At 36.8% G+C, this 26,586-nt stretch overlaps 1 protein-coding gene across 2 annotated transcripts; it reads right to left on the reverse strand.

The window, feature by feature from the left end:
- Positions 1–725: 725 nt before the first annotated feature.
- Positions 726–25,566, reverse strand: si:dkey-178e17.3 (somatomedin-B and thrombospondin type-1 domain-containing protein). 2 transcript variants are annotated; one of them, XM_067394290.1, is made up of 5 exons: positions 25,195–25,566; positions 9,503–9,688; positions 8,587–8,677; positions 2,646–2,804; positions 726–2,566 (listed from the first exon to the last, which is right to left on the reverse strand). In XM_067394290.1, exons 1-5 carry the CDS (start codon positions 25,421–25,423, stop codon positions 2,461–2,463), a joined length of 771 nt encoding a protein of 256 aa, XP_067250391.1. In that variant the 5' UTR covers positions 25,424–25,566; the 3' UTR covers positions 726–2,460. The 2 variants fall into 2 exon arrangements, with proteins under 2 accessions (XP_067250391.1, XP_067250392.1); XM_067394291.1 differs by having other exon boundaries at positions 736–2,566; positions 9,503–9,685.
- Positions 25,567–26,586: the final 1,020 nt, after the last annotated feature.

Here is a 26,586-nt window from a genome sequence, read left to right on the forward strand (position 1 = left end):
ATAAAAGTATTTAATTTCTTTCCAAAAAATAAATAAATAAATAAATAAAAAAATCTTACTGACCCCAAACTTTAGAACTATTGATAATGGTACAAAAGGTTTCTATTTCAGATAAATGCTGAACTTTCTGTTCATCAAATAATAAATGTTTCTTGAGCAGCAAATCATCATATTAGAATGATTTCTGAAGGATCATGTGACACTGAAGACTGGAGTAATGATGCTGAAAATTCAGCTTTGCTAACACAGAAACAAATTGCATTTTAAAATATATACAGTTATTTTAAATCATAAAAAATATTTCACTATATTATTGTTTTTATTGTGTTTTGATCAAATAAATGAAGCCTTGGTGGGCAGAAGAGACTTCTTTTAAAAACATTAAATCATCTTACTGTTCAAAAACTTTTGACCGGTAGTGTATTAAATGGGAATATTTTTGGTAAAATCAAAATAAAGTAGCATGTGGTTATTTATACATAGTAATTGCATTATTTGTAAAGAATGTATATATAGTATATACACAATTTTTGTAAAGACATTCATACATTCATTTAGTTAGAAAACTAATGTTTGTATCATGTTGTTTATGCAAAATGAATTGAAAGCATTTAAGCAGAAGCTTTACAGGGTTTTAATAAGTATAACAAATTTAGTTATTTTTGCAGCTGACCTTATTGCATATGCATTTGGTGGAGTTTCCCTTTCAGACAATTTGTGGAGTATTTAAATGAAAATCATGTAACCCCTCCTGTTCAAACTGCCCGGTCTAAGCAGGACTCGAACCCGGGTCCACCGGCATGGGAGTCGGGCGCTCTAACAAGGAGGCTAAATACCACAGTCTCTAGTGTCTGTCGTTGAGTTCAGGGGAGTAAGTTTTAGACACACAGCTCTTACTAGCCTACATCTTTTACAATCACAAGGGGATTTACTAAGGTTTGAGCTAGTCAATTTACTGGTATTTGTGCCATTATTTACCGCCCAAAAAAGCATGTCTTAAACCAGATGCTAATTGGTAGATTGTGTTGGTCATTATGGAAATAAATTTGCATGTAAACTGGCCCTTAATCGTGTGCCAAAACGTTTGGCTTGTATATGTAAAGCAGTGCAGAATGTACTGGTTAGAGTAACTGTGTTGGGTATCATTCAGGTACATTCCATCCAACAAACTGAACCTCAAGTGTGTTAGGGAGAAAACACATTACCTGAATCTCAAGTATGCTGTACTTAGCATTCTGCTGAGCAAGCATGCAAATAATGCCATAAAATATATGTAGTGAGCATAGTATGTGTGCAGACGGGTGTATGTAAACAAGACAAGCCCTTTGATCTGTAATGAGCACATGCACGCTAAATACCTAGTTCGGCTCGGTGACGCCAATGACTGGGTTAGTGATCTGAGAGTCACACCAATATGTCAATTATGACACTGAAAAACAACAACTAAATGCAAGAAATGAAAGAAAATTAACAGACGTATGACTGTTTAATGTGTGATGGAAAAAGAGTAACATTGCAAATAACAAAATCATACAAGAGCATAAATAAATCTCAAGCTGTTGAAATATTACTTAATGAAAAATACAATGAAGCTGCAATCTAGAAAGCGTTTATTTGGCGCAGTCCTGATGTTATATGTGTGCGCGAGAGTCAGAGATGCTGTAATAATAAATAAACTGCAAATTTATTTTAATAAAATAAATGGGATTTTATGAAGAGACAAGCAGCAAAGAGAAATTAATTTATACTGTCACGGGCAAATTGCACATCATCAGATGTAGTTCACGACCACAATTTGCACCATTTTGGCTTTTATACCAATTGCAAACACAAGAACCCTATCCCATTTTCAAGAAGAATCAAGTGCGGTTTCAAATACAGCTTTCAGACCAACCAAACAAACTGAACGCTAATGTCAAAGCGACTTTGGTTTAACAGTGTGAAAGTGCCCTTCATAGTATTCTACAGGTCAGGACACTTTCCAGAACTCATGAAAAAGAGCAAAGAAGGGATCTCGAGAAACTGAAATACTAAAAATAGAAACATTCATAAACATTAGCTTCTCTTTCAGCGACACGTGCATTAACAAACAAGTTTTGCATTCAAAAACACGCAAAACGGACAAACATTACTGCAGGTGCATAATTGCACAGACACAAACACACAAACTGACAAATGGAAGATACATTCAAACGTATATAAATACAGTACATCAGAATCAGAGTAGAAAAACAGTACAGAGAAAACTATAATATAAGGCATCAGAAACGGGTGCAGGTGAATTCTGGAGGTAGATAGAAGAGCTTCAGAAAAACAGGGTTGTGTGTTGGTTTGGTGGAGGCACAGATACATGGATATGCTGTGGCGTTATTGCTTAACTTTTGATGGAGACAATTTGGCTTAAAAAATAGGCTTTGGAATAACATGTCCCTCAAAATTAGCTTTAAAGGGTGTGTTGGTTCAGACAAAAATCATGGAGTAAGATGGACACCGACAGTCCTCAGTGAATGACTCTCGAACCCACGACCCAGAGCAACCTGGTGCTGATGCAGCGGTCCAGTAGGTCCTAGTGGAAAAGACATTATATGTTAAAGACCTCAGTTTTTGTGAGCGTGTCTGCATATGAATGCGTGTGCAATACGTACCTGATGTTCTGCAGCCCGTCTCCAAGGCAGCGGTTATCGGTCGTCATGGCGTCGCTCTGACACTCGACACATACGGCGCGCTCGCGGACCAAACCAGCACTCCACGGTCTCACCTTACACGCAGCGCTCGCCTGCTTCACACGCATCTGCACGCAATAACTGCAAAAGAGAGAAATTCAGACAAAATAACACCATTTGCAAACTATATTATTCACTGGAAATCTGGCAAACCTGCCACACTCATGATATGAGCAAAGACATTGTTTGTACTTTGCATATGAATGAGCAACTTTTATGTTGGACTACTTTTATTGATATATGTTTTTGTCCTTTTTGGAGCTTGACAGTGCCAGTTTCTATCAGGGTCATTGAAATCACAGAAAAAACGGACATGGCATTAATAAAATGTCTACAGTGTATATACCATAGACTGTAAAAAAAGATGGACGACGCGACGCCGCTTCCTTCCATTGTACTGAACTGAAGCCAAAATGGACACGTTACGCAATACGTCAAAAAAAAAAAAAAGTTTGGAGCCTGGGCATGCGCAGAAGGAATCGTCAGTTGAGCCGGAGGCGGAGTCGTGGTATCAAACTTCCGCCCAGACGACTGCGTCATCACTCATGTATTTTAAATAGACTATAAAAATTATATACAATTTAAAATTCTACCAATAAAATAATAGGCTATTCTGTTACTAGAGCAATAATACTTTTAAAACAGCAAATTCATCAGATAAACTCAATATAATATGTCACTAGAAACAACTCTAAATCGTCAGAAACGGTCCTGCCATTTTAAATCAAGTTCAACTAACGTTACAGGAGATCGATTGCTGTAATTAGAGTAAGCTATCATTAGTTTTGTCCTGCTAATTATTATTTTATACCCATAAAAATAATAAGTAACTGCCAGATAACGATCACCTGCTTTTTCCTGACATGGTTAACATTAGGTGTGTTATCTTAACTAATAACATTTATTAATTATCTTATAACACCCACATTTGATGTTACAGAAAAAAAGTTCAGTGATCCGTCAGATCCTGTAGGTCGGTTAGTACAGTTTACTGCTGAACAACTCATTTTGTTGGTGTTAAATAACAAAGAAATCGAAAATTAACAGTTAACATCAGTTAACAAACAACAGTTAACAATTAACATCTTCAATCTCCCCTCGAAGCTCCGACAGTCCTCAGACAAGCTGTCTATTAACTTCGAATCATGACGACACGCCCCGTTTTTATAGCATCAAATTGCTAGCTAAAATCTAAATCATCACAAAAACGAACAATTGAATATATATCAGTGTGATAACAACTACCTTAAATGACCAAAACCATCTTTCAGAAAGTTTTATTTGAAGCAGAATTTAATTTTAAGTTTTCACTGAAGTCTCATTCGACTGCATTGAGAGGGCGGGGTTTATGACCTGTACTGCATCCAGCCTCCAGGGGGCGATCAAAGAGCCCGCAGCTTCACTTTTCAGGACGTATGAGACACACCCGGTTTATACACTGATCAGGCATAACATTATGAGCACTGACAGATGAAGTGAATAACACTGATGATCTCTTCATCACGGCACCTGAAATATTAGGCAGCAAGTGAACATTTTGTCCTCAAAGTTGATGAGTTCGAAGCAGGAAAATTTGGCAAGCGTAAGGATTTGAGCGAGTTTGACAAGGGCCAAATTGTGATGGCTAGACGACTGGATCAGAGCATCTCCAAAACTGCAGCTCTTGTGGGGTGTTCCCGGTCTGCAGTGGTCAGTATCTATCAAAAGTGCTCCAACAGTGGTGAACCAGCGACTGGGTCCAACAGATGAGCTCAAATTGCTCAAGAAGTTAGTGAAGTTCCTAAACGTAATTTAGAGATGAGCGAGCCCATCTAATCTTCCAATCAACAGCCAGAGCATATAAGCAGCTGCTTACCTCTCTTCAGTCTCAGCTGTTTCAGCATCCCTCCACCTCCCCAAACTCCACCTTCATTTCAGGTACCTTGCCCTATGTAATCACATCCTATATTTATTCACTGGGGGGTGTATCAGAGCTCGAGTTGAAGATGCTTCATCGAGCCCCTCCTCAGTGGACAGCAAGCCAAATTAGCTAACCTAATATCCTAAAGATTATATGGGCAAACGAACTCGTTAAATGCTGGTTCTGATAGAAAGGTGTCAGAATACACAGTGCATCAGTTTGTTGCGTATGGAGCTGCATAGCTGCAGACCAGTCAGGGTGCCCATGCTGACCCCTGTCCACCGCCGAAAGAGCCAACAGTGAGCATCAGAACTGGACCACGGAGCAATGGAAGAAGGTGGCCTGGTCTGATGAATCACGTTGGGCAATGATCTGCTGGGAAACCTTGGGTCCTGCCATCCATGTGGATGTTACTTTGACACGTACCACCTACCTAAGCATTGCTGCAAACCATGTACACCCTTTCATGGAAACGGTATTCCCTGGTGTCTGTGGCCTCTTTCAGCAGGATAATGCTCCTGACACAAAGCAAAAATGGTTCAGGAATGGTTTGAGGAGCACAACAACGAGTTTGAGACTTCAAATTCTCCAGATCTCAATTCAATCAAGCATCTGTGAGATGTGCTGAACAAACAAGTCCGATCCTCTGAGGCTCCACCTTACAACTTACAGGATCTGCTGCTAATATCTTGGTGTCAGATCCCACAGCACACCTTTAGGGGTTTAGAGGAGTCCATGCCCCGACGGGTCAGGGCTGTTTTGGCAGAAAAAAGGGGGAACCAACACATTATTAGGAAGGTGGTCATAATGTTATGCTTCATTTCTAGGTATGCTTGGCTTTAAAATATCAAACAATTCCAATGTATAAATGTCATTATCTAGTAATCATTAAACTGGAGAAGCCATGGAAATTCACTGGTCAGAAGATGTTTGAATCATGTACTATACACTGTCCACAAAGTATTAAAGATTGGATTCTTAAACACTTTCTTTTTGTCTCAATAATAATTCCTTTGTGTGTGCTTGTGTGTTGCAGTCAGTGCAGGCTGTATAAGGTTAAAGGTCAGCCTTCCTACGCTGGAATTATTTAGTTTGATGTGTTGCCTTTGTGGCGTTCCTTCCTCCTCTGTGGTCTGCATGTTGTCCTGGTCGTCTTTCTCATGCTCTCTCTCTCTCACCCACACACACATCCATCATGCTGAAACTACACCTGTGATTAATGAAAGGGTGTGCTCTAGGATTTCCTGCGCTGCTTAGAAGGAACCTCAGATAGTCGTTTAATCTCAGTTCATTTGAACCTGCACCTGCGATTTAATTCCTGCTATCCTATTTAACTCCTCATTATCTGCACACTGATCACATGTCGCATTCATTCTCTTAATGTCCCACACACACACACACTAATCTGATTTCCTGTCCTCAGTCAGGTTTTACTAAGGATGTAACAAAGGACATAAAGTGACTTAAGGATGGGCTTGTGAAATTATTTAAATTAAGTTGTGGATTTAGGATGATGTACTTAGAAAATAGAACCTGTGAAAAAGGTTTTTGTGGCTTTTAGTATGAATATTTTATATTGATTATGATTTCACTTTTTTAACTTTAGTTAGTGTGTAATGTTGCTGTTTGAACATAAACAACATCAGCAAAGTTACAACGCTCAAAGTGCAAAGGGAGATATTTTCTTTTACAGAATTTAAGGACTACAACAAACGGCTGGTAGAGACTATACAACAGGCTTCTTCCCAGGTTGGTGACATCACTAACCCTAAAATTTACATAAACCCCGCCCCCGAGAACACACAACAAAGGGGGCGAGGCCATGTTGGGCTGCTTTAGAGAAGAGGAAGAGTTGTTGTATTATAATGTTTTTAGTCATTTTATGCCGGACTGCTTCACAAACAAGGGTCAATTCAACGCTGGATTTGCACAAAAGATTATGCTAGCACATGCTAGTGGATGAGTTGACTAACGATTAACTCTATAAATTTACATAAATTACTACATAAATTTATCCACTAACCATTCAGAAACGTCCAGTTTCATTCTAAAAATTGTAACATCTTCCTGAGTCAATGAGACAATCCTCAATTTGGCTGCGTGAGATTCTCCAGCTTTGTTGTTGTTGAGCTGTTAAAGCTCCGCCCTCTTCTGGAAAGGGAGCCGGGAGCAGCAGCTCATTTGTATTTAAAGGGACACACACAAAAACGGCGTGTAGTAGAAGAATATAGAAGAATTTGAGCAGAAAGATACCCAGTGAATAATGACTTTTGGGTTGTCCCTCACACAAATACTTGGAATGTAGTGTACAAGTTGACTACTTTTAAGTTACTTTTTTTTTTTGTCGCCATTTTTTATCTTTACAGCCCAAGTGTCCAGTGCTTCCCACACATAGACTTTACTTGGGCGGGGCGACCACGTGTTATAACAGCCGTCCAAGTATATTTGGAGACACATTTTTGCTTTTATTATTTTTATCCTCTTATACTTTTATATCCGCGCAAGGTAATGAAATGTTTACTCCCACTGACATTCCCACGGGTGCTGCATTTTGCAAAGTCACAAGGGGGCGCTGTTGCGTGTTCTACAAGCTCGCACAACAGCGCTTCAGTCTGCTTCAAAGTGATTCTCAATCAATGAAAAGCACAGATTTATGCCAAGCGATTGCTAATGAACTCAAGTTGGTGAATTCTTACAAATTCTACTTCATGCTCTTTATATAAAATGTTTTAGACGATTGTAAGAATCTGAAGGATCAGCCTGCAATAGTACAGACATTTCAAAATAAGAGTCCCGGTGTATTTCAGGCTTGTTTATAATTAAAAGTCACACGCTAAGTTTTTTTCTTTTTCTTTTGGGCATTATTGGTATTTTGGTTACACAATAAATTGTATTTAATTTGATTTCCATTTAATTCATAGTAAATGATAGTAGTCTCCCCCACAGGAAGAAAAGACTAAGAACATTTGACACATATATTATTCATTTTATAAATTTTACTAGTAAAATCTGTGTCCCATTCACTGAGAGAGACACTATATGACAGCAAGGAGAACATAGGAAAAGGAAAACCATTTAAATGCTGTAATTTTGCATAATTTACAATGCATAATAATAGTATGTAATTAAGTGTAATATGCTATGTAATTAAAATTAATTTCAATAAATAAAAATACTGTTAAAAATCACACATTATTTGTTTGTCACATGTAGTAGACCATTTTTGTGCCGTGGGTAATAGGCGGCTACCACCGCGAGTATATTTCAAACCTGTGGGAAGCACTGGTGTCCATTCTTTTTTTACTGTGCACAGTACTCTGCTCCATAAGCTGCTAATTAACTTGAACAAAAATTAAGTTCATTAGGGTTTGGAATGAAATGAGGATTTTCATTTTGGGGCAAACTATCCCTTTGAAGTCACGATAAAACAGAAGTAGTGACAGATCTTTTCTTCCATATTGTGAAGTGCATCGAATTACTGAATAAAAATGTAGGACAGGGTCTTGTTTTTTGCATCCAGTTGTTGATTGGATGTCTTTTGGAAGTCTTTTTTTTTTATAAAACGTATACATGCACTTCGAAGATTAAAAGGTTGAATTTTAATTTCATGCGACTTTCAGGATTACACATTGACCCATATATACAAATACAAATATCTTGATGATACCTTTCTGTAATTATCCAGCATGTACCTGGATAGTCAAAACACAGATATCCACCACATGCCAGGTCTTGGTTTGACTGAAACTATGACTAACGATCATTTCAATAATCCTAACAAACAGCTACATATTCGTCTTGTTCCAGATGTGAAGGTCACTGCAAGTCTAGGCAACACTGTTGATGATTAAACTCTCTGCGCAACCTTCGGTTATAGGAATGTGTTTGAATTATCTGTTAATGTTCTGTTTTATTTTCGCAGTTGCATTTGTTCTGCTTTCTAAAATGTTCCATCACTCTCACCTCTTCTTCTCCTCCTTCATAAGCATGTGCGGCCGTCTCCAAGGGTCCTTAAAGTTCCGCTTGAATGAGTCAGGCAGGATTTTGGCCACCTCTAAAGAGGAGGAAGAGATCAAGATAATGAAAGAGAGCAAATTAAACTCCTCCAGAGACAAAACACAGCACCAGAGCATACAACACACACACACACGGACAGTTTAAGCAGTGTACTTCTAAAACAATATTTCTCATTCTTATATAATTAATTCATGCCTTTTTTTTATGAGCTTACAGTATATACTGATTGAAAGACATTTATGGGATATTTGTATGCATTTGTCAAGACACTAAAAGGTTATTAGAATGGTGAAAAACTCTCTAAAATAATGAACGTTGGGGGAAAAAATATATTTGCCAACTTTTGTCTGTTGTCAAACATCTTACTATGAGATCTCAGCTGAAAAAACAATAAATGCAGCACACATCTGCGCTCAAAGACACGGAGGTAGTAAAATGCATCTCTTCAAGCCTCTGAAGGTGGAATGATTTAGTACTGATATAATGCAATACTGATGTGGGAATTCTCATACACTGACATTGACTCCAAATCTATAAACAAACACACATTTTTCATTCCCTCTTTATCTCACCCTGGATCACACACACATTGACACACTAGCTGTTTCAAAACCTAGTGTGTTGTCTACATAGCATATTAAGGGATTATATGCGCACTCCCAATGCAAAGTTAGGTGGTATAGGTGGTGCAGTTTCCATTCACCACAATACGAGTTTACTCAACTATGATGACATCCACATCTCAGAACCCCTGAAATGTGAAAAAAGTCCAGTGCAGTTTGGATGCTGCCTTAGAAGTGTGCTGCCTATGTAGGCAGAAGACAGCAATACTAGGGTTTAACCGAGCAAGTCTGTATGTTACCTTTAACTGCACTGCAGGCCTCATTGTGTGCGAGACACCCTCTGCGCTGTTTGAGATCGGGACACGGAGCGCCTCCGTTGCGTGGGGGCGTGGCTACCTGTCGGCTTCGCTCTGTAGTCCCCGCCCCACAGACAGATGAACAGGGAGACCAGGGACCCCACTGCCTGACTTCACAGTCTATAGCTGCTGAGAGGAAAAGGAGAGAGAGGAGCAGATGTTTTCTTTAAATCGACCATGAAAACCGTTTACATGCAATCAGTCATAAAAGGGAATAATGTTAAAGATAGTTAGTTAGATTAATATTAAAGTACACCATAAAAACAAATGTTTTGGATCAACAAAAAAAATAGTGCATCATTTTTTTTTTGTTATGACAACTGCTTAACCAACAATCTACATTGAGTTAGAGGAACTTAATTTGCTGCATAAACAAAACTAGTATGATGATAACTTACGGGTTGGCCCACAAAAATGCATCACTGCACCACTCTATTCTCCTCATCCAGTCCTAAGCAAAGCATGATGGGAACTAGAAATCCACTGCCCAATTTCCAAAGATAAAGACAATTTAATTAAGTTACAGCAACTTAATTTTAAAAAATTCCCCTGAATTAATTTTTTAAGTGTAGGTGACAAATGCATGTATACCAGCTCACATTAAGAGTTTGTAACCTTACATGGGTGAGCAGCTGTGTGCAGTGACATCATACACGACCTCATACTACACACAAACAGAGAAGAAAGCAAGCGACATTGAGTGTAGATCTCAAAAACACAGCTGCTCTCTCATGTGAGGTTCAGAGGAACACAAGATCCCCGACAGATTCACATGGTTATAAGTTTGAAAATATTAGTAAACTTAAGACAGTGATTTCTGTGGCACATCAGTGTTTGTGGTCCTGTATTGAGGAGAAGGAACAAATATTTAGGTTTTAGGTTTACTCATTATTGCTACTATATATCTCAACCAAACTAAAGCTCTTAACCCTCTGGAGTCTGAGGCTGATTTGGGGCTTGGGGAAGTTTTGGCATGCCCTGACATTTGTGCTTTTTTCAGTTGTTCATAAACATATAAATGACAAAAGTGTCATTACACTGTATTCAGCACAAACTAGGCTACAATAATATGTGAGGAACATGTATGCACATGTTTTTATTTTTGAAGGAATAATGTTTATGCGTGGTTATTAGGGGTGTAACGGTACACGTATTTGTACTGAACCGTTTCGGTACAGGGCTTTCGGTACGGTGCACGTGTGTACCGAAGCATTACATTGCAACCAATATTCACCACCAATAACCGCAATAAGCTCTGCGTTTTGTTACTTTCGATAAGAAACAAAGTGTCATCCTTCAAATTCTGTCCACGAAATCATGAAGTTTAAACAGAAAATGCCATTTTGACGTGCTTTGATGTGGGGTGACAGATCACTGTACAGGCGCCTCAGTTCAACCGGCAGCGCGAGCGCGGAGCGCAAGTGAATGTGTTCATCTCTTCCTCCTTCATACTAGTTACAGAATAAACATGAAAGAACATCTGAAGGTATGTTGCAAGATTCAGTACAACTTACTGAAACGGTCATATCTCATGTAATCGCTCATTCAGTGTTTCAACGGTGGAAAGACATCAATGAAAGCGTCCGTATTCAACAATAGCCTATGTCATGATGCATTTACCTCAGAAAAGCCATTCAGTGTTCACAGCTTGTTAGTTCGCTAGAGAAATGAACTCTTTCGCTTAATATATGCACTGTATTAGCCAATATATTCATTATTTTACTTAATAGTGATATCCTGATTAGGCTATTTAATGTATGTTTAAATAAATCTGATGTTAAAATAACAGCCACTGTGTAGAAATGATTATATTTCAACAACGAATTGGAGTAAAAACATTTAGAAGTTAATGCAAAAACTGCCTTAGGTGCAGCTTACAGGTTTGCATACAATTTGTTATTTGAGTGTTGATTATTTTATCTCAAAATAAAAAGCAATTGAATTTAGGCTAATAGTTTGGGCTTCTTTCAAGTTAGGGCTCCCTACATAGTTCATAGCATTAGCAGAGATAATTTTTTTTATCCTTAAGAAACTTTTAGTTTTAATTTAATTTAATATATTTAAAGACAAAAACACAAAAACACAATTTGTTCAGTAAACCTCTGTTTAATAATAAAAAAAGCAATTTTATGTTTAGTTTTCTCTCCACCTGCTGTACCGAAAACTGTACCGAACCGTGACTTGTGTACCGTTACACCCCTAGTGGTTATTGAAGTCGCTGAAATAAGGCCAAAAAAAGTATATTAAATCTGTGTTCACAAGACTTTTGGGTATTGGAGGTTGTAGGCTAGAGTTTTTGCTTCAGAATTATGTAAAAATGATGCTGCCTACTCCTTCATATAAAACAATATATTGATTTAGTTTTTGTAAGACACTTTTTGTCAAGAAACACAGTATGCATGGAGGCGTGAATGATCATGAATAATGGGCCATTTACACCTGAGAAGACAAAATAATCACATAATAATGACCTGAAATGACTTGCATATTAATGAGGCCTTTCAGTCAGGAAAGCTGTGAAAAAAACCCTATGTAATAATGTTTCAGCTCATCATAAACAGCAATACTGTGAAATATTATTACAATTTAAAAATAATGGTATTCTATTATATTCTTTAAAATATAATGTATTTCTGTGATGCAAAGTGTCTGAACAATTATGTTACCTCTATGGCATTTCAAATAGGCTTTTAGCTTAAAAGCATGCACATTTGGAGAAATATTGATGGATTCTTATATATTTATGTCAATTTTCTATACTGAGAAGTAATATTTATTTTCATCAATATGAGTGCTGGATACTGTGTTTTCAATTCATACTTGCAGCTAGAGGGCGCTCTCTGTGCACATTTAGTCCACAAATTATTCTAAAGAAGAAGAGGAAATTTCAGGAATGGTGTTTTTAATTCATACTTGCAGCCGGAGGGCGCTCTCTGTACACCTTTAGGCCACAGATTCATATAAAGAAGAAAAGGAACTAGGAACTAACGGCATGTCTTCTACAGATCGCTAACCATGGCTTTAACATCCAAATAAACACTTTTTAAGACAATAAATACACGATTGAGACGATGAATGCATGTATTGCCTCTGAATTTGCGTCTGAATAGCACTGGCTCCGTGGGCGTGGCGGCATTAGCGGGTAATGAGCTGAATCACAGACTTCTGACATGGCTCTCTTTTCATACAGATTACATAAACACAGAATGTTCGTTTTCGATTTGACTTGAACAATTTAAAACCTGACATTTCAACGTTTCTTTAGACATGTGTCATTTTTTTTGTCATTAGTATTCATAAGTTACAGTTCATTTTCTGAGAACTATCAGATTGGACTTCAGAGGGTTCAGAGGGAGACGAGAGATCACGCATCATGTTAGTTTTCTTTATTTTACAAAAAGCACAACATTGTGTACACAAATAAAAGAAGACATTGTATAGTTAAAATTGATATATTACATATGTCTCTATGACAAGAAATGACAGAGTATTTTAAGTCTGTTTTGCTGCAATGTGAAAAAAATCCTACAAAACGCGCCGATGCGTTTTCAGACCTCAGGGAGTTAAAGCACATTTTCACCAACTAGGAGAAGTTAAAAATTTTGGTTTTCTCTCCATAACTGAGTTTCCTTAAAGAACTATCATAAAATAAGTGTGTTTGTTTTGATTGTTTATTCAGAAAGATTGTGTTTTGCATAATAAAGCTTAAAAAAATATTGTGAATAAAACAGATTAGTGGAGTATATTTTGCAAAAAATACTTTTATGTTTAATTCAATGTGTTACCTGCCGTTTCTTTGTAATTATTTGTGAAATTTACCATTAATCCAGCTAAAATAAGACGCTAATGAAGTGGTATGATTAGACTGAAAAATTGCATAATACATTCAACACTGGATATTGTATGTTTTCAAAAAGCAGTGTGATATAATGCACCAAGTTTTAGAGCAAGTCTTTAGGATTAACTCTGTATATGTAACATGTGCTCACGTTATCCACCAGAACATGCTAACCACACGAACACAGCTGGCGTGCACACATGCAATCAGGTACAAGCATCACTCACACGCATGTACAGCACACACCATTCTCACAAACGTGGAGCACATGTAGACTGCAGCTGTAAACCACACTGAAAGTACTGATGTACAAAATACTGCATATTAAAATATTAAAATACACATCAGTACACACTCAAAGAGCAAATAAAATCAAAACAACTCAAGCTCAATGATAATAAACCAATTAATTTGTTTATTTGATCTGGACTGATGTGCGCTCTACTTGTTGAGATACTTTAAAACCCTGTAAATCAGTTTTTTATTGCTGTTTTCAGGCCTGTTTGACTCTCAGAGCAGTAAAATCTGGGTTTTGCACCACAATTTTAAGTATATAAATGGATTTAAAGAAATCCAAAGCACACTTAAAGTTGCACAACTTTCCCAGCCCTACAGACTTATGTAAACCACATAAAATCTGTGTAGCAATTTAAAGGGAAGACAAAAAATTAGCATTCCTGCTGAAATCATGCTGATACATGAACAATCACGTATCCCTTATTGGGAATCACTGCTTTATTTCATTCATGCCGTTCTGACCTCATGGCTCGTTCTCATTCTTCTGTTCTTCCGCACCAGAGTGACACAATGAACACAAACACACTCACAAACACACACCTCCATACAAAGGGCCTGTCAAATTCCCCACATTCCCCTGCATTACTTCTGCAGATATGCCCCGTGCCCTGTTCCCAGAAGCCTCTCTTCACTCGGACCATCACTGGTGGTCCCAACACGTTTTAATCTCCCTAACACTCTCTGGGGTCACCAATGAGACCTTATTGTAAAGTGTTACAGATCAATTAGATCTAAAGTGATTCCGGGTTCTTTTTAATCATTCTAAAAGAATCAAGTACTAAAAGAATTCTGAATGAATGCCCAAAATGTGGAGGAAAATAATACAGAAATCTCTCGAATATTTGATTGCCACACAAAGATCTGTCAGTGAAAAACAGCACACTAGAAGTCTGTAATCGCACACTTTAATTCATTGTATACAGAGCCAAAGCAACACAGATGGAGCAGCTCTGCTGAGTATTAATTAACGGTAGTCTCGTCAGGAGATGATGTGGGAGGACAGAGAGGAGCCAGCGGAGGAACATGTGTTTTTCCTCAAGATGATACGCTCATGAAATAAAAACTGAAAAGGAGCAGACATGCAGCTGACTCAGTCAGGTAACACACAACATGTGCACCAGCGTTTTCCTGTTTACTGTTCACACACGCTCTTATTCGGGTGATTACGAGGGCCACCAAACCCACGTTAGATATTCCTCAGCATTCCTCCAGTTTCAGGAATCTGTCACAGAGACAGTAAACTTTGTCCTGAGACACATCAAACAGACTCACATCAACACACTAACCTCACAGCAAAGACAGAGTCATAGAAACAACATCTTTCACCAGCCATCAGAATAAAATCAGTGTTCAAAACAGACCATGAAACCTTAATAACACTTCCTGCAGACTAAACATCTCTTAAGGTGTATGATGTGAAGCAGACTGCCTAAAAACCTCTCACATGTTAAAATCCCCAGCCTCCCATGGACTACTGCTATAATAATACAAGATTGATATGATTATGATAAAAATGTTTAGTAAACAAACTTCCTACAGCCAGCAACATGTTGTTTAATTGTGCATCCAAATTGGGACGTAATTGAGTGTTTTGTTACTTATAACTTGTTTTGACTTTGATTGAATCTTCTGTGTTATAGAATATCCTTAGGCAGAATTTACATTCGGTTATACTTCAGGCATATCTGCTCAGCTCCATTAGCTGCATTAATGGAATAATTAATCATGTCATGCATTAATTAATTAATCACATTTCACATCAACAACCCTCTTTTTTTCATAGTAGACTGGGGGTTTTGGCAGAAATGCTTGAATGCATTGTAAAGACGAGGCTTGAATATAGTATGGCCAAAATTGTATATAAAGAAACCTTTTAAAATAATGGTTATATCCATAATGGTTTGCAATTGCTCCTCTTAATCTTTCATTCAAAATATTCACATAAATCTAACCTTTAATTAAAAAATTATAAAACCATTTTTTTTTTTCACGAAAAATGTTTTCCACAATTATTTGCACCCCTACAAATTCTAATGAGTAAAAAAATCTAACTGAAGTATATTCCCATGTGTATGGTATATTATGTTTTTAAGTTCACTTTAGTGATCAGGAACACTTAAAGGTGCAGTAAGTGATTTCTGAGAAATGCTGTTAAAAGTGGATCACACCGAGCACCAATATACACTTGTAGCCAATCAGCAGTAAGGGGCGTATACACTCATGACGGGGAGGTGCCTGTGGTGCATAGCATGTTCATGTATTTGGGGCGGAGCTATTAAGATGGTTGTGGTCCATTTAGGTAGGGGCGTGTTTGTTTTGGTGATTTAAAATATCAACAGTGTTTCTCTGAAATCGCTTACTGCACCTTCAAGTGATAAGGCATGACTTCCTGTTTCACTGAGCTTTAAATTTGAAGTGACACAAAGGCAAAATTCCTATAATCATCCATCACTACGGGAAAGACCTGAGAATACCGTAATGATGTGTGACAGAAGGTTACTGAGCGGCACTAATCGGTTTGCTTTTCCACTTCAGTTTAGTGGGTGTGATTATAGACTGATCATTATAGTTGCACCACCACCTCGTGTATGGACCACAGCAAAGTCCTTTTAAGACAAGTCATTTCACTCGGCGGCCATCTTTGAAATGCCTCTCTGGCATCCTGGGCATCATGCAGCTCCTATCTCTTTGAATGGGGAAACATCAAATTCTCCAAAACTGTTCGCCAACCTTACGACTAAATTTCATATTTGCAATCACCAATGAAATCTGACAACAACTGTCTCATAAATGTTTTTCCAAACTCTTGAAATCATGACAAAAAATCTATTTTTCAGGCTGGATCAAGCTAATGCGCATGCGCAAACCTAAATGCGCGTCTCTTGTGCCTCATTTCGGAGGTGCGAGTCTGACTGTTTCTATAGAAACCAGTGCTTCTAACGGCCTCTGCAGTGATGCAATGACTTTACCAGTCGGCGATTGGTTCTTATTTAGAAGGCGGGACTTATTCCGCCATATTGTGCGTTACACTTTTTCCCATTCAAAACAATACGAGTAACACTCGTATAACTTGTGTTATTCTATAGTCTTTGACCACGGTTCAGCCATTTCTTGTTTCAAGTTGCATGCAACGGTCGTTTAAAGCAAGTCCTTTAAAAAAGTAGTTTGAACAAATGATACCGCGGTGGCTGCTACTATTTAAATCTAGCGGGTTTGGTGTCTTGTATCGCAAATCCAATGATGCTGGTAGTGATGATTCTCTCTGACCAATAAGTGATCTGCAGTGTTTACACATCACATTTTAGTATTGGTACAGCTCGCTTGGTACCTCAACAGAGGTTTTGCTCTGCAATGTATTTTTCACTCTGTGTGGCATGACAGCGCCATGGCTTGTCGAACAAAGCAACAGTAACTAAGGGGGGACGGGTCTTTGCGATGGGTCAATTGTTGGAATACTCATTTCCACTATCTGGGCAATAATTATGAAGTTTAAGTCAACTGGAGATGGTGACAATCTACCTGGAAGAGGATGTGTGTCTATATTGGCCCCCCATACACTGAGGATGTTTTGAGTCGCCAAACAAACTGTAAGAATTGCAGATGGTAGTTAACCCTCTGGAGTCTGAGGCTGATTTGGGGCTTGGGGAAGTTTTGGCATGCCCTGACATTTGTGCTTTTTTCAGTTGTTCATAAACAAATAAATGACAAAAGTGTCATTACACTGTATTCAGCACAAACTAGGCTACAATAATATGTGAGGAACATGTATGTACATGTTTGTATTTTTGAAGGAATTATGTTTATGCGTGGTTATTGAAAAAACAAAAAAAATAAGTCACTGAAATAAGGCCAAAAAAAGTATATTAAATCTGTGTTCACAAGACTTTTGGGTATTGGAGGTTGTAGGCTAGAGTTTTTGCTTCAGAATTATGTAAAAATTATGCTGCCTACTCATTCATATAAAACAATATATTGATTTAGTTTTTGTAAGACACTTTTTGTCAAGAAACACAGTATGCATGGAGGCGTGAATGATCATGAATAATGGGCCATTTACATCTGAGAAGACAAAATAATCGCATAATAATGACCTGAAATGACTTGCATATTAATGAGGCCTTTCAGTCAGGTAGGCTGTGAAAAAAACCTCTGTAATAATGTCTCAGCTCATCATAAACAGCAATACTGTGAAATATTATTACAATTTAAAATAATGGTATTCTATTATATTCTTTAAAATATAATGTATTTCTGTGATGCAAAGTGTCTGAACAATTATGTTACCTCTATGGCATTTCATATAGGCTTTTAGCTTAAAAGCATGCACATTTGGAGAAATACTGATGGATTCTTATATATTTATGTCAATTTTCTATACTGAGAAGTAATATTTATTGTCATCTATATGAGTGCTGGATACTGTGGGCGCTCTCTGTGCACATTTAGTCCACAAATTATTCTAAAGAAGAAGAGGACATTTCAGGAATGGTGTTTTTAATTCATACTTGCAGCCGGAGGGCGCTCTCTGTACACCTTTAGGCCACAAATTCATATAAAGAAGAAAAGGAACTAGCAACTAATGGCATGTCTTCTACAGATCGCTAATGGCTTTAACATCCAAATAAACACTTTTTAAGACAATAAATACACGATTGAGATGATGAATGCATGTATTGCCTCTGAATTTGCGTCTGAATAGCACTGGCTCCGTGGGCGTGGCGGCATTAGCGGGTAATGAGCTGAATCACAGACTTCTGACATGGCTCTCTTTTCATACAGATTACATAAACACAGAATGTTTGTTTAAAACCTGACATTTCAACGTTTCTTTAGACATAAGTGTCATTTTTTTTGTCATTAGTATTCATAAGTTACAGTTCATTTTCTGAGAACTATCAGATTGGACTTCATTCAGAGGGACACGAGAGATCACGCATCATGTTAGTTTTCTTTATTTTACAAAAAGCACAACATTGGGTTTTTATTCTGAGTGTACACAAATAAAAGAAGACATTCTATAGTTTTAATTGATATATTACTAATGTCTCTATGACAAGAAATGACGGAGTATTTTAAGTCTGTTTTGCTGCAACGTGAAAAAAATCCTGCAAAACGCGCCGGCGCGTTTTCAGACCTCAGGGAGTTAAGTCTTGGGGTCAGAAAGTCTCCAAAACTATGATCAGACCTCACCTGTATATAACCACAACCTGTTTGGGAAGATTGCAGTAAAAAAAAAAAAAACATTTGGTGGCATCTCACGCACCTAGTTTGCCAGACGTTACTAGAACTTTCAGTGGGACTGGGTTTAATGGTCAGATGAGACCAAAATGAAGCTTTTTGGAAAAACATCAGAGGTAAGTGTGGCGTAGTAGACAGAAACATGTGAGGTATGGTGGTGGATTTTACATGCTGTGGGGCTAAATTTCTTCCAAAGACCCAAGGACACACGGACACGGTATCATAAACACCTGACTGACCTTGTCCGGAAGCTTAAACTGGGTCATGGACTCATGGTTGGATCTTCCAGCATGGCAATGATCCAAAGCACATCTCAAAATCAACAACAGAATAGTTCACTGACCACAGAATGAAGTTTTTGCCAATGGACATAGCAGTCCCCGACCCAAACCCCATCACAAACTTGTGGGATGAGCTGAAGAAAAGAGTCTCTGAATCTGAAGGATCTGGAGGAATGGTTTTAGATCTCTTGCTATGTGTTCATCAACCTTATGCATTATAGGAGAAGATCCAGAGCTGTTATTTTGGCAATGGGAGGTTGAACAAATTGTAATTTTAGACATTTAAACCAAATATGTTCAATGTATTTTTGGATAATCCAATAAAACACTTTAAAATGGCACAGGTACTTCATCTCATTTCATTGTTTTCTTGCCTTTTGTGCTTTTGATGGACTCAAATAACAGTTCATATTATCCATAGCAAATATAAATCTTACATCAATGCTTCACATAATAAACGGCACAGCTCTCTAGCGGTTTAAACATTTCTACCGTCAGACAATATATAATGTGACCCAGTCCTGTCCAAAACCAATCCCTCCAGAACACAGTCATTGTGCTTTAGTATTATAGTTCACTTGTGGTTCAGAGTGTAACCGTAAATGACCCACAGCCTTGAACAACATAATCTGAAGTTAGATAACAGCCAAGACTGGGAACAATTACTGGAAACATCAAGAGCAGCTAATTAAATAAAACCTGCTCCAGGCTACAGGAGAGAGAAAGGGGCAGAAATGGGTTTCTTTCTACCTCTATTCCTGTTCTTCCTCTATATTTTTGCCATTTCAACACTGTGTGTTTGTTCACTCCATGCGGCTGAGGTGACGTCCTTCTTCATGAAAAACACACTGCTGTATTTTCAAACACACGCACATAAAATATACGAAGGTAAATATTGCTTCTTTTTTTACTGTGTAGTTCCCATTGTTATATTGGTCCTTCCTTGATTATTTTTAATGAGACTTAACTGTTTTAATTCTTACATTACAGGTTTTGAATAATCTTTCTGGCTGTGTGGTTGATTGATATAAATGAACCACCAATTAAAATTAGCCATTTCTGAGCAAATAAATATTGAGATTTATCAATTGTTAAGAAAATAAATCTGAAAAATTCTAAGCTATGATTGTTTAGCAATGTCACACACCCAAACACACATATAAATCTGCTTAAGGGTTCAGAGAGCTGTTTTTCTTTTAGAAAATATTTTGCATATTTGTTTCCTCAGCTATATATATATCAAGTCTACTGCTGAAACACACACACATATGGCAGTAATCATGAGTAAGGGAGTGTATGTGTCAGAATGAATCAGAACAAGCTGTTATTTGGAAACGGGAACAAACCAAAAAACCAACCGAATCCCTCCAGCCCAACATTACTCATAATAAAAACAATCTGCACAGCGACAATGCCGATGAACAGTCACAAAGACAACAGCACACCTGCCAACAACGTCCGGTTTGGACAGAAAATCCGAAGAATAGATGAGTTAACTTTGAAGAACTTTATTTGAGCTCTCTGAAACGAAACAAGGGATGAAGAGACTACAAGTTTTAACCCCTTAATGTTCTTTTTTATTGCCTTTTTTTCTATCACATATTTTAGCAATCATCATAAATTAGGTATCATTTAAAAGCTTAAAAATTCAAAATTCATACTGTGAAAAACTTTGGACATTGCGTCAACATGGAATTGGTACTTTAACCCTCTGATGCTCTTCAAAAATAACAAAAAAAATGTATTTAAATGAAATATATTTTAGTTCAAAAATGTTTCTTATTTAATATTTTGTATTTTTGGGGGATTTTATGGTACTAAATTATATTTATGGAATAGTTTTGATCCATTTATTACCTGTTAATCACGTTTTGACAATGAAATTTTGAAACTCGTAAAACATCGTAAATTCAGTTTGGTCTCTTTTTAAAGAAGATATCTGGCAGATTATTGCTGAAGTGAAAAATGCACTGACAGTTACAGAAGTTTAAGTTTATTATTATGAAAAAAATGCATAAAAATACTTTTAAATTAGTATTTAAAAATACTTCATATGAAATATATATTTTACAAAACACATTTTACTCTAAAACTGTGAGAAAATCAAAGACATCTAAACAACTGGGTTCCAAATTTGTGATTGATCTCTAAAAAAATGAGCTTCAGTAAGATTTTGTTTGGGCGCAATACGTTTCCACTAGATGAAATTTGCTTCCCATTTGTTTCCAATTTGGTCATTTTTGACCAAGAACAATACAAGTGTGACCATAACGTAAACAATTTTTGGGTCAAAGAGGGTTAAAACCTTTAAGCGAGCTCCTCCCCCTAGTGGACGGTGTACTGTTTCATATTACAAAATTTATTTTGACTATTTTATAATTAAAACATTTTCTAATCTTGAAAAAACACATATCGTTGGAAGGGTCTGAAACTCAAGGTTCCATATTTGGCAACTGTTTTGTGATAGAAGTGATATTGTGACAGAAATGTCTTAATTTGTTACAGGAGAAAGCATAAAAAATTGGCTGTCTATTTACACTAAGTGCAAATAGCGTCCCTTGTTGGCAAACACTATTTACACCAGCTCCGCCCACCAATGTCTGGTTGGGTCACTTAAGTTTTTAAAAAGATGCACAGAAGTCAACGTCTTCAGTAGCGAGTAAGGCTCGCAAACTTGGCTTCTAACGTGATCGACGCAGGTTCTAATCCACCTTTTGCCGAGCTCGCATTTATTTTCAGTAAAAATGATAATAATGTTCTAAAAGTGGAAATAAACTACAAACAAGTGCTTAATAATATTAAGTGTTTATTGGGTAGGGTTAGAGGAAGGTGTAGGGAGGGATTTTATTCTCCCAATAAGGCAGCATCCATTTAATAATTTTAATAAATATAATCATTTACACTCTATGATATTATTGCATCCTGTTAATGTACAAAAATACTGAGGTGCAAATAATATCTGCCAATATAAAGTATAGAGAGCATCTAATTACTATTTACTCTTATTGCAAAAAAACTGATATTTTTACATGGTGTAAATAGAATCTATCGCTATTTTCACCTAGTGTAAATAGCATATATATATATATATATATATATATAAGAAAATGCTGCTGCTGTCACTTAGTGTAAATAGCATCTAATTGCTACTAAACTTGTGCCGATATTCGGTAATACGACATATCACGATAATAAATACGCACAATATTGTTACGTGGGCACCTCAAAATACCATGAATAATTATTTATTATGAATTATTCAAATTTTTATTCAAATTTTCATCAACCATATAAAATCCACAGCATGCACGCGCACTATATAAACAAACCCAACATGCATGAGAAGCACATGGCAAAATGAGTGAAAGAGATGCGCTGAATGAAAGTGCATGTTCAGCAGAGGGCGCTGATGGAATAGCAGAAATGCTGCGGTTACCCCGGAAACCCCGTTAACAGCAGCTGTGCTACTGAACAGTAATTAAAATGCTTCAAACAGCCATTCAGTTTTTTGTTTTCACAAAGTTGCTCATCACAGCACCAATACTTAAAGACTTAACTGGCTATTTATTTCCAAACTTAAACATTTTTACATTTTAATATGGACTACTACATGCTCTATAATGATTGAAAATTTTCTGATTATTTGTTATTGTTCAGTAAAACTTAGTGACATAAGGCTTCATTAGTTAAGAGTTCTTAAACCTGTTATACTATGACAACACTTTTTTTGCAACTTATTTCAATACCGTGATAATACCGTATACCGTGTTATAAGCGTATGCAATTATCGCAACATGAAAATTTGATACCGTCACATGCCTAATTGCTACACAAAGGCTTTGTTTTTATAGCTATTTTAGAGTAAAAATGTTTCAAAATGTATATTTTCTGTAAAATAAAAAAATTATTAATAACGTACATTTGTTTTACAGTAAACTTAAACTTCTTTAATTTTTCACTTTCATTTTTGCAGTGTTTCACTTCAGCAGTAATCTGCAGACTGTTTTCATTAAAAAGCATTCATGAATCACAACCATTTGTGCATTTTTTCGACTCCTTTTTGTGAAATATTTTGCTTTTAAACAGTTTGTGTATCTTTCCTTTCAATAAAACGACACTGTGTTCTTATCTAATGCAACGACACTCATTTATAAGTGCGACCGAAGTGTTTTTGGTTCAAACACTGTCGGATGTCATGCTCTGCTTTCAGATGTTTTAAAGTTTCACTGATATAGCTGAGAGTTTTACAGTGTAAACAGACGATTGAGCAACTCCTGAGAAGCCCAACAAACCTGGAAGCCACTCAAGACCTCCCTCAAGTCAAAACAGAGAGATGAAAGCCGTCTTTACATTGCTTTGCCTTATATAGAGCCGAATGCTGCTCCTGCCATGAGCTGATGGGATGTACTGTTTATACACATACATAAGGTGTATTTGAAGCCGTTTCTGAGTTCTGCTGAAGCAGATGAGAGACAGACAGATAATGATGGTTCACAGGTTCACCAACACACATACTTCACTCATCACGTCACATCATTTGCTCTGAGAGACCAGCTGTTTCTGAGCCGCTGATTTCTGTCAATACTCCATCAACCTCAATCTTCTGTCTCTTACAATCTTCCAAATTTGAGAACATGCTTTGAAAAAATTGACATTATTTAAATTTTAAGTTGAATTATCCAACAGCATTTCAGTCCAAATATAGGAATTAAACTGTAAAATGTGTTTTTAGTCCTGTAGAATGCAAAAGGAGATGTTTATAGCAGAATATCTAGCGGTTCTTTTGGCTACACTTTATTTTAATGTGTCTTTGTTACACTGTAATTATATATTTAAGTACTGAGTAATATTAAATAACTACATGTACTTAGGCTTTTGTTTGGTTTAGGGTTAGTAGCATGTAATTATGCATAATTTATAGCTATTACAATAGTAACTACATATAACATATGTAACAATGGCAATAAAGTTTTACCGTTCTCTTTTTTTTTACAAAGTAAAAGTGAATAGTAACCAACACTTGATCATGTGACTTGTGCACTTTATTCCCAATCTTCTTAAGTCATATAATGCTTTGTGTGAGAAACTGATCCACTGAAAATCATAATAAAAGTGAGAATTGACGAGTGTTGTGGTTCTTTTATATATTCTTCTTCAGCTTCATTTTTTTTTTTTTTTTTTTTTGGCTCTACAGCAGGTTTCCAAAAACGTGATGAAAAGCTAATTAATTCAATCAAAAAGAAAAAAAAGAGTAAAATTTAAGTTCTTTTGGTTACACTTTATTTTAAGGTGTCTTTGTTACACTGTAATTATACATTTAAGTACTGAGTAATATTAAATAACTACATGTACTTACTATAGGTTTAGGTTTAGGATTAGGTTTTGGTTTGGTTTAGGGTTAGTTGCATGTAATTATGCATAATTTATAGTTATTACAATAGTAACTACATGTATCATACTGCAAAATATAGTGTTACTGTTCTTTTTTTTAACAAAGCAAAAGTGAATAGTAACCAACACTTGATCACGTGACTTGTGCACTTTTATTCCCAATCTTCTTAAGTCATATAATGCTTTGTGTGAGAAACTGATCCACTGAAAATCATAATAAAAGTGAGAATTGACGAGTGTTGTGGTTCTTTTATATATCCTTCAGCTTCATTTTTTTTTGTTCTACAGCAGGGTTTCCAAAAACGTGATGAAAAGCTAATTAATTCAATAAAAACAGTAAAATTTAAGTAAATATTCGTTAATAAAACACTTTAAAAATGACGAATGCGTCGTTAAATTATTAAAATATTAACTTAAAATTTTCAGGGGTTATTTCAAGTAAATATTTTAAGTCGAAGGGTTTACAAAAAAAATAAAATAAATAAAAAATTATAATTCACGCACTTCAATTACAGCGGCGTGACGTCACGTGATGCCGCAACAGGTTAACGGCTCATTATATCGGCGTCGACGTCGTTTAACGGACTCACCTGATATGTGGCACACGTTTTGGTAATCGTCGCAGCAGTCGCCGCTCCTCCTGCAGTACGTGTCGCAGTAACACACGGTTCTCCTCGCGCTCCTCTCCACGCACTCGTTATTCCGTCCCGGACAGCATCTCGGTGTCGGTCTGTCCGCGCATCCCGCCTCACACACTCCGGACACACACATTACAAGCACAAACATCGCGCAAACACGAGCTCCCGTCATTATCACCATCACGGCGCGTCGTAAAACCTATTCAGAGTTCGCTTTAATACTAAAGATGCCGCTTAAAAGAACTTTCTCACAGATCTGCGCACTTTCAGACGCACCGAGCGAGTCCAGTCAGGAGCATCGCTGAAGTTCATCTGTAGGTGCGCGTGCACGCTGGCTGACTGAAGCGCGTCTCGCACAGCGCCGCCTGCAGGGCGCGCACGCAATGACACTAAACCAATACTAGAGTGTAAAAGAAATGTCAAATGTTGGATTAGAAATGTCATTTCACTTCTGGCTATTTTTTGCACACATAAATCCTAAATATCTATGGCATATTTGTTACATTTAGATGGCTTTTTGCCTCAAAGCCCTGATTGATTTGTTCTGAAGACCCTGTAAAACTGCACATTTTGGAAGTTGCTCTTATCTAAATCTCATTAAAGGATTAGTTCACTTTCAAATGAAATTTTCCTGATAATTTACTCACCTCCATGTCATCCAAGATGTTCATGTCTTTCTTTCTTCAGTCGAAAAGAAATGAAGGTTTTTGATGAAAACATTCCAGGATTATTCTCCATATAGTGGACTTCAATGGAGCCCAAAATTAAAGTTTCATTGCAGCTTCAAAACGTTCTACACGATCCCAGATGAGAAATAAGGGTCTTATCTAGAGAAACCACCACTCATTTTCTAATTTTTTTTTTTTAATTTTATACGTTTTAACCATAAATGCTCATCTTGAACTAGCTCTCTTCTTCTTCTCTATTATAATTCCAGCAGTGTAGACACTGCTAAGTGTATTACTGCCCCCCTCAGGTCAAAGTTTGAACTAAATTGTCATATTCAATATGCTAATGCAAGTATATAACAATTAGTTCAAACTTTGACCTGTGGAGGGCAGTAATACACTTAACAGTGTCTACACTGCTGGAATTCAAATAGAGAAGAAGAAGAGAGCTAGTTCAAGATGAGCATTTATGGTTAAAATGTATAAAATATTTTAAATTTTTTTTAGAAAATGGCCGATTGTTTCTCTAGATAAGACCCTTATTCCTTTTCTGGTACTGTTTAAAGCTCTTTGAAGCTGCACTGAAACTGTAATTTTGACTTTCAACCGTTTGGAGGCCATTGAAGTCCACTATATGGAGAATAATCCTGGAATTTCTTTTCAACTGAAGAAAGAA

This window comes from Chanodichthys erythropterus, chromosome 9 (genome assembly GCF_024489055.1).
Source record: "Chanodichthys erythropterus isolate Z2021 chromosome 9, ASM2448905v1, whole genome shotgun sequence".
In the NCBI taxonomy this organism is placed as follows: domain Eukaryota; kingdom Metazoa; phylum Chordata; class Actinopteri; order Cypriniformes; family Xenocyprididae; genus Chanodichthys; species Chanodichthys erythropterus.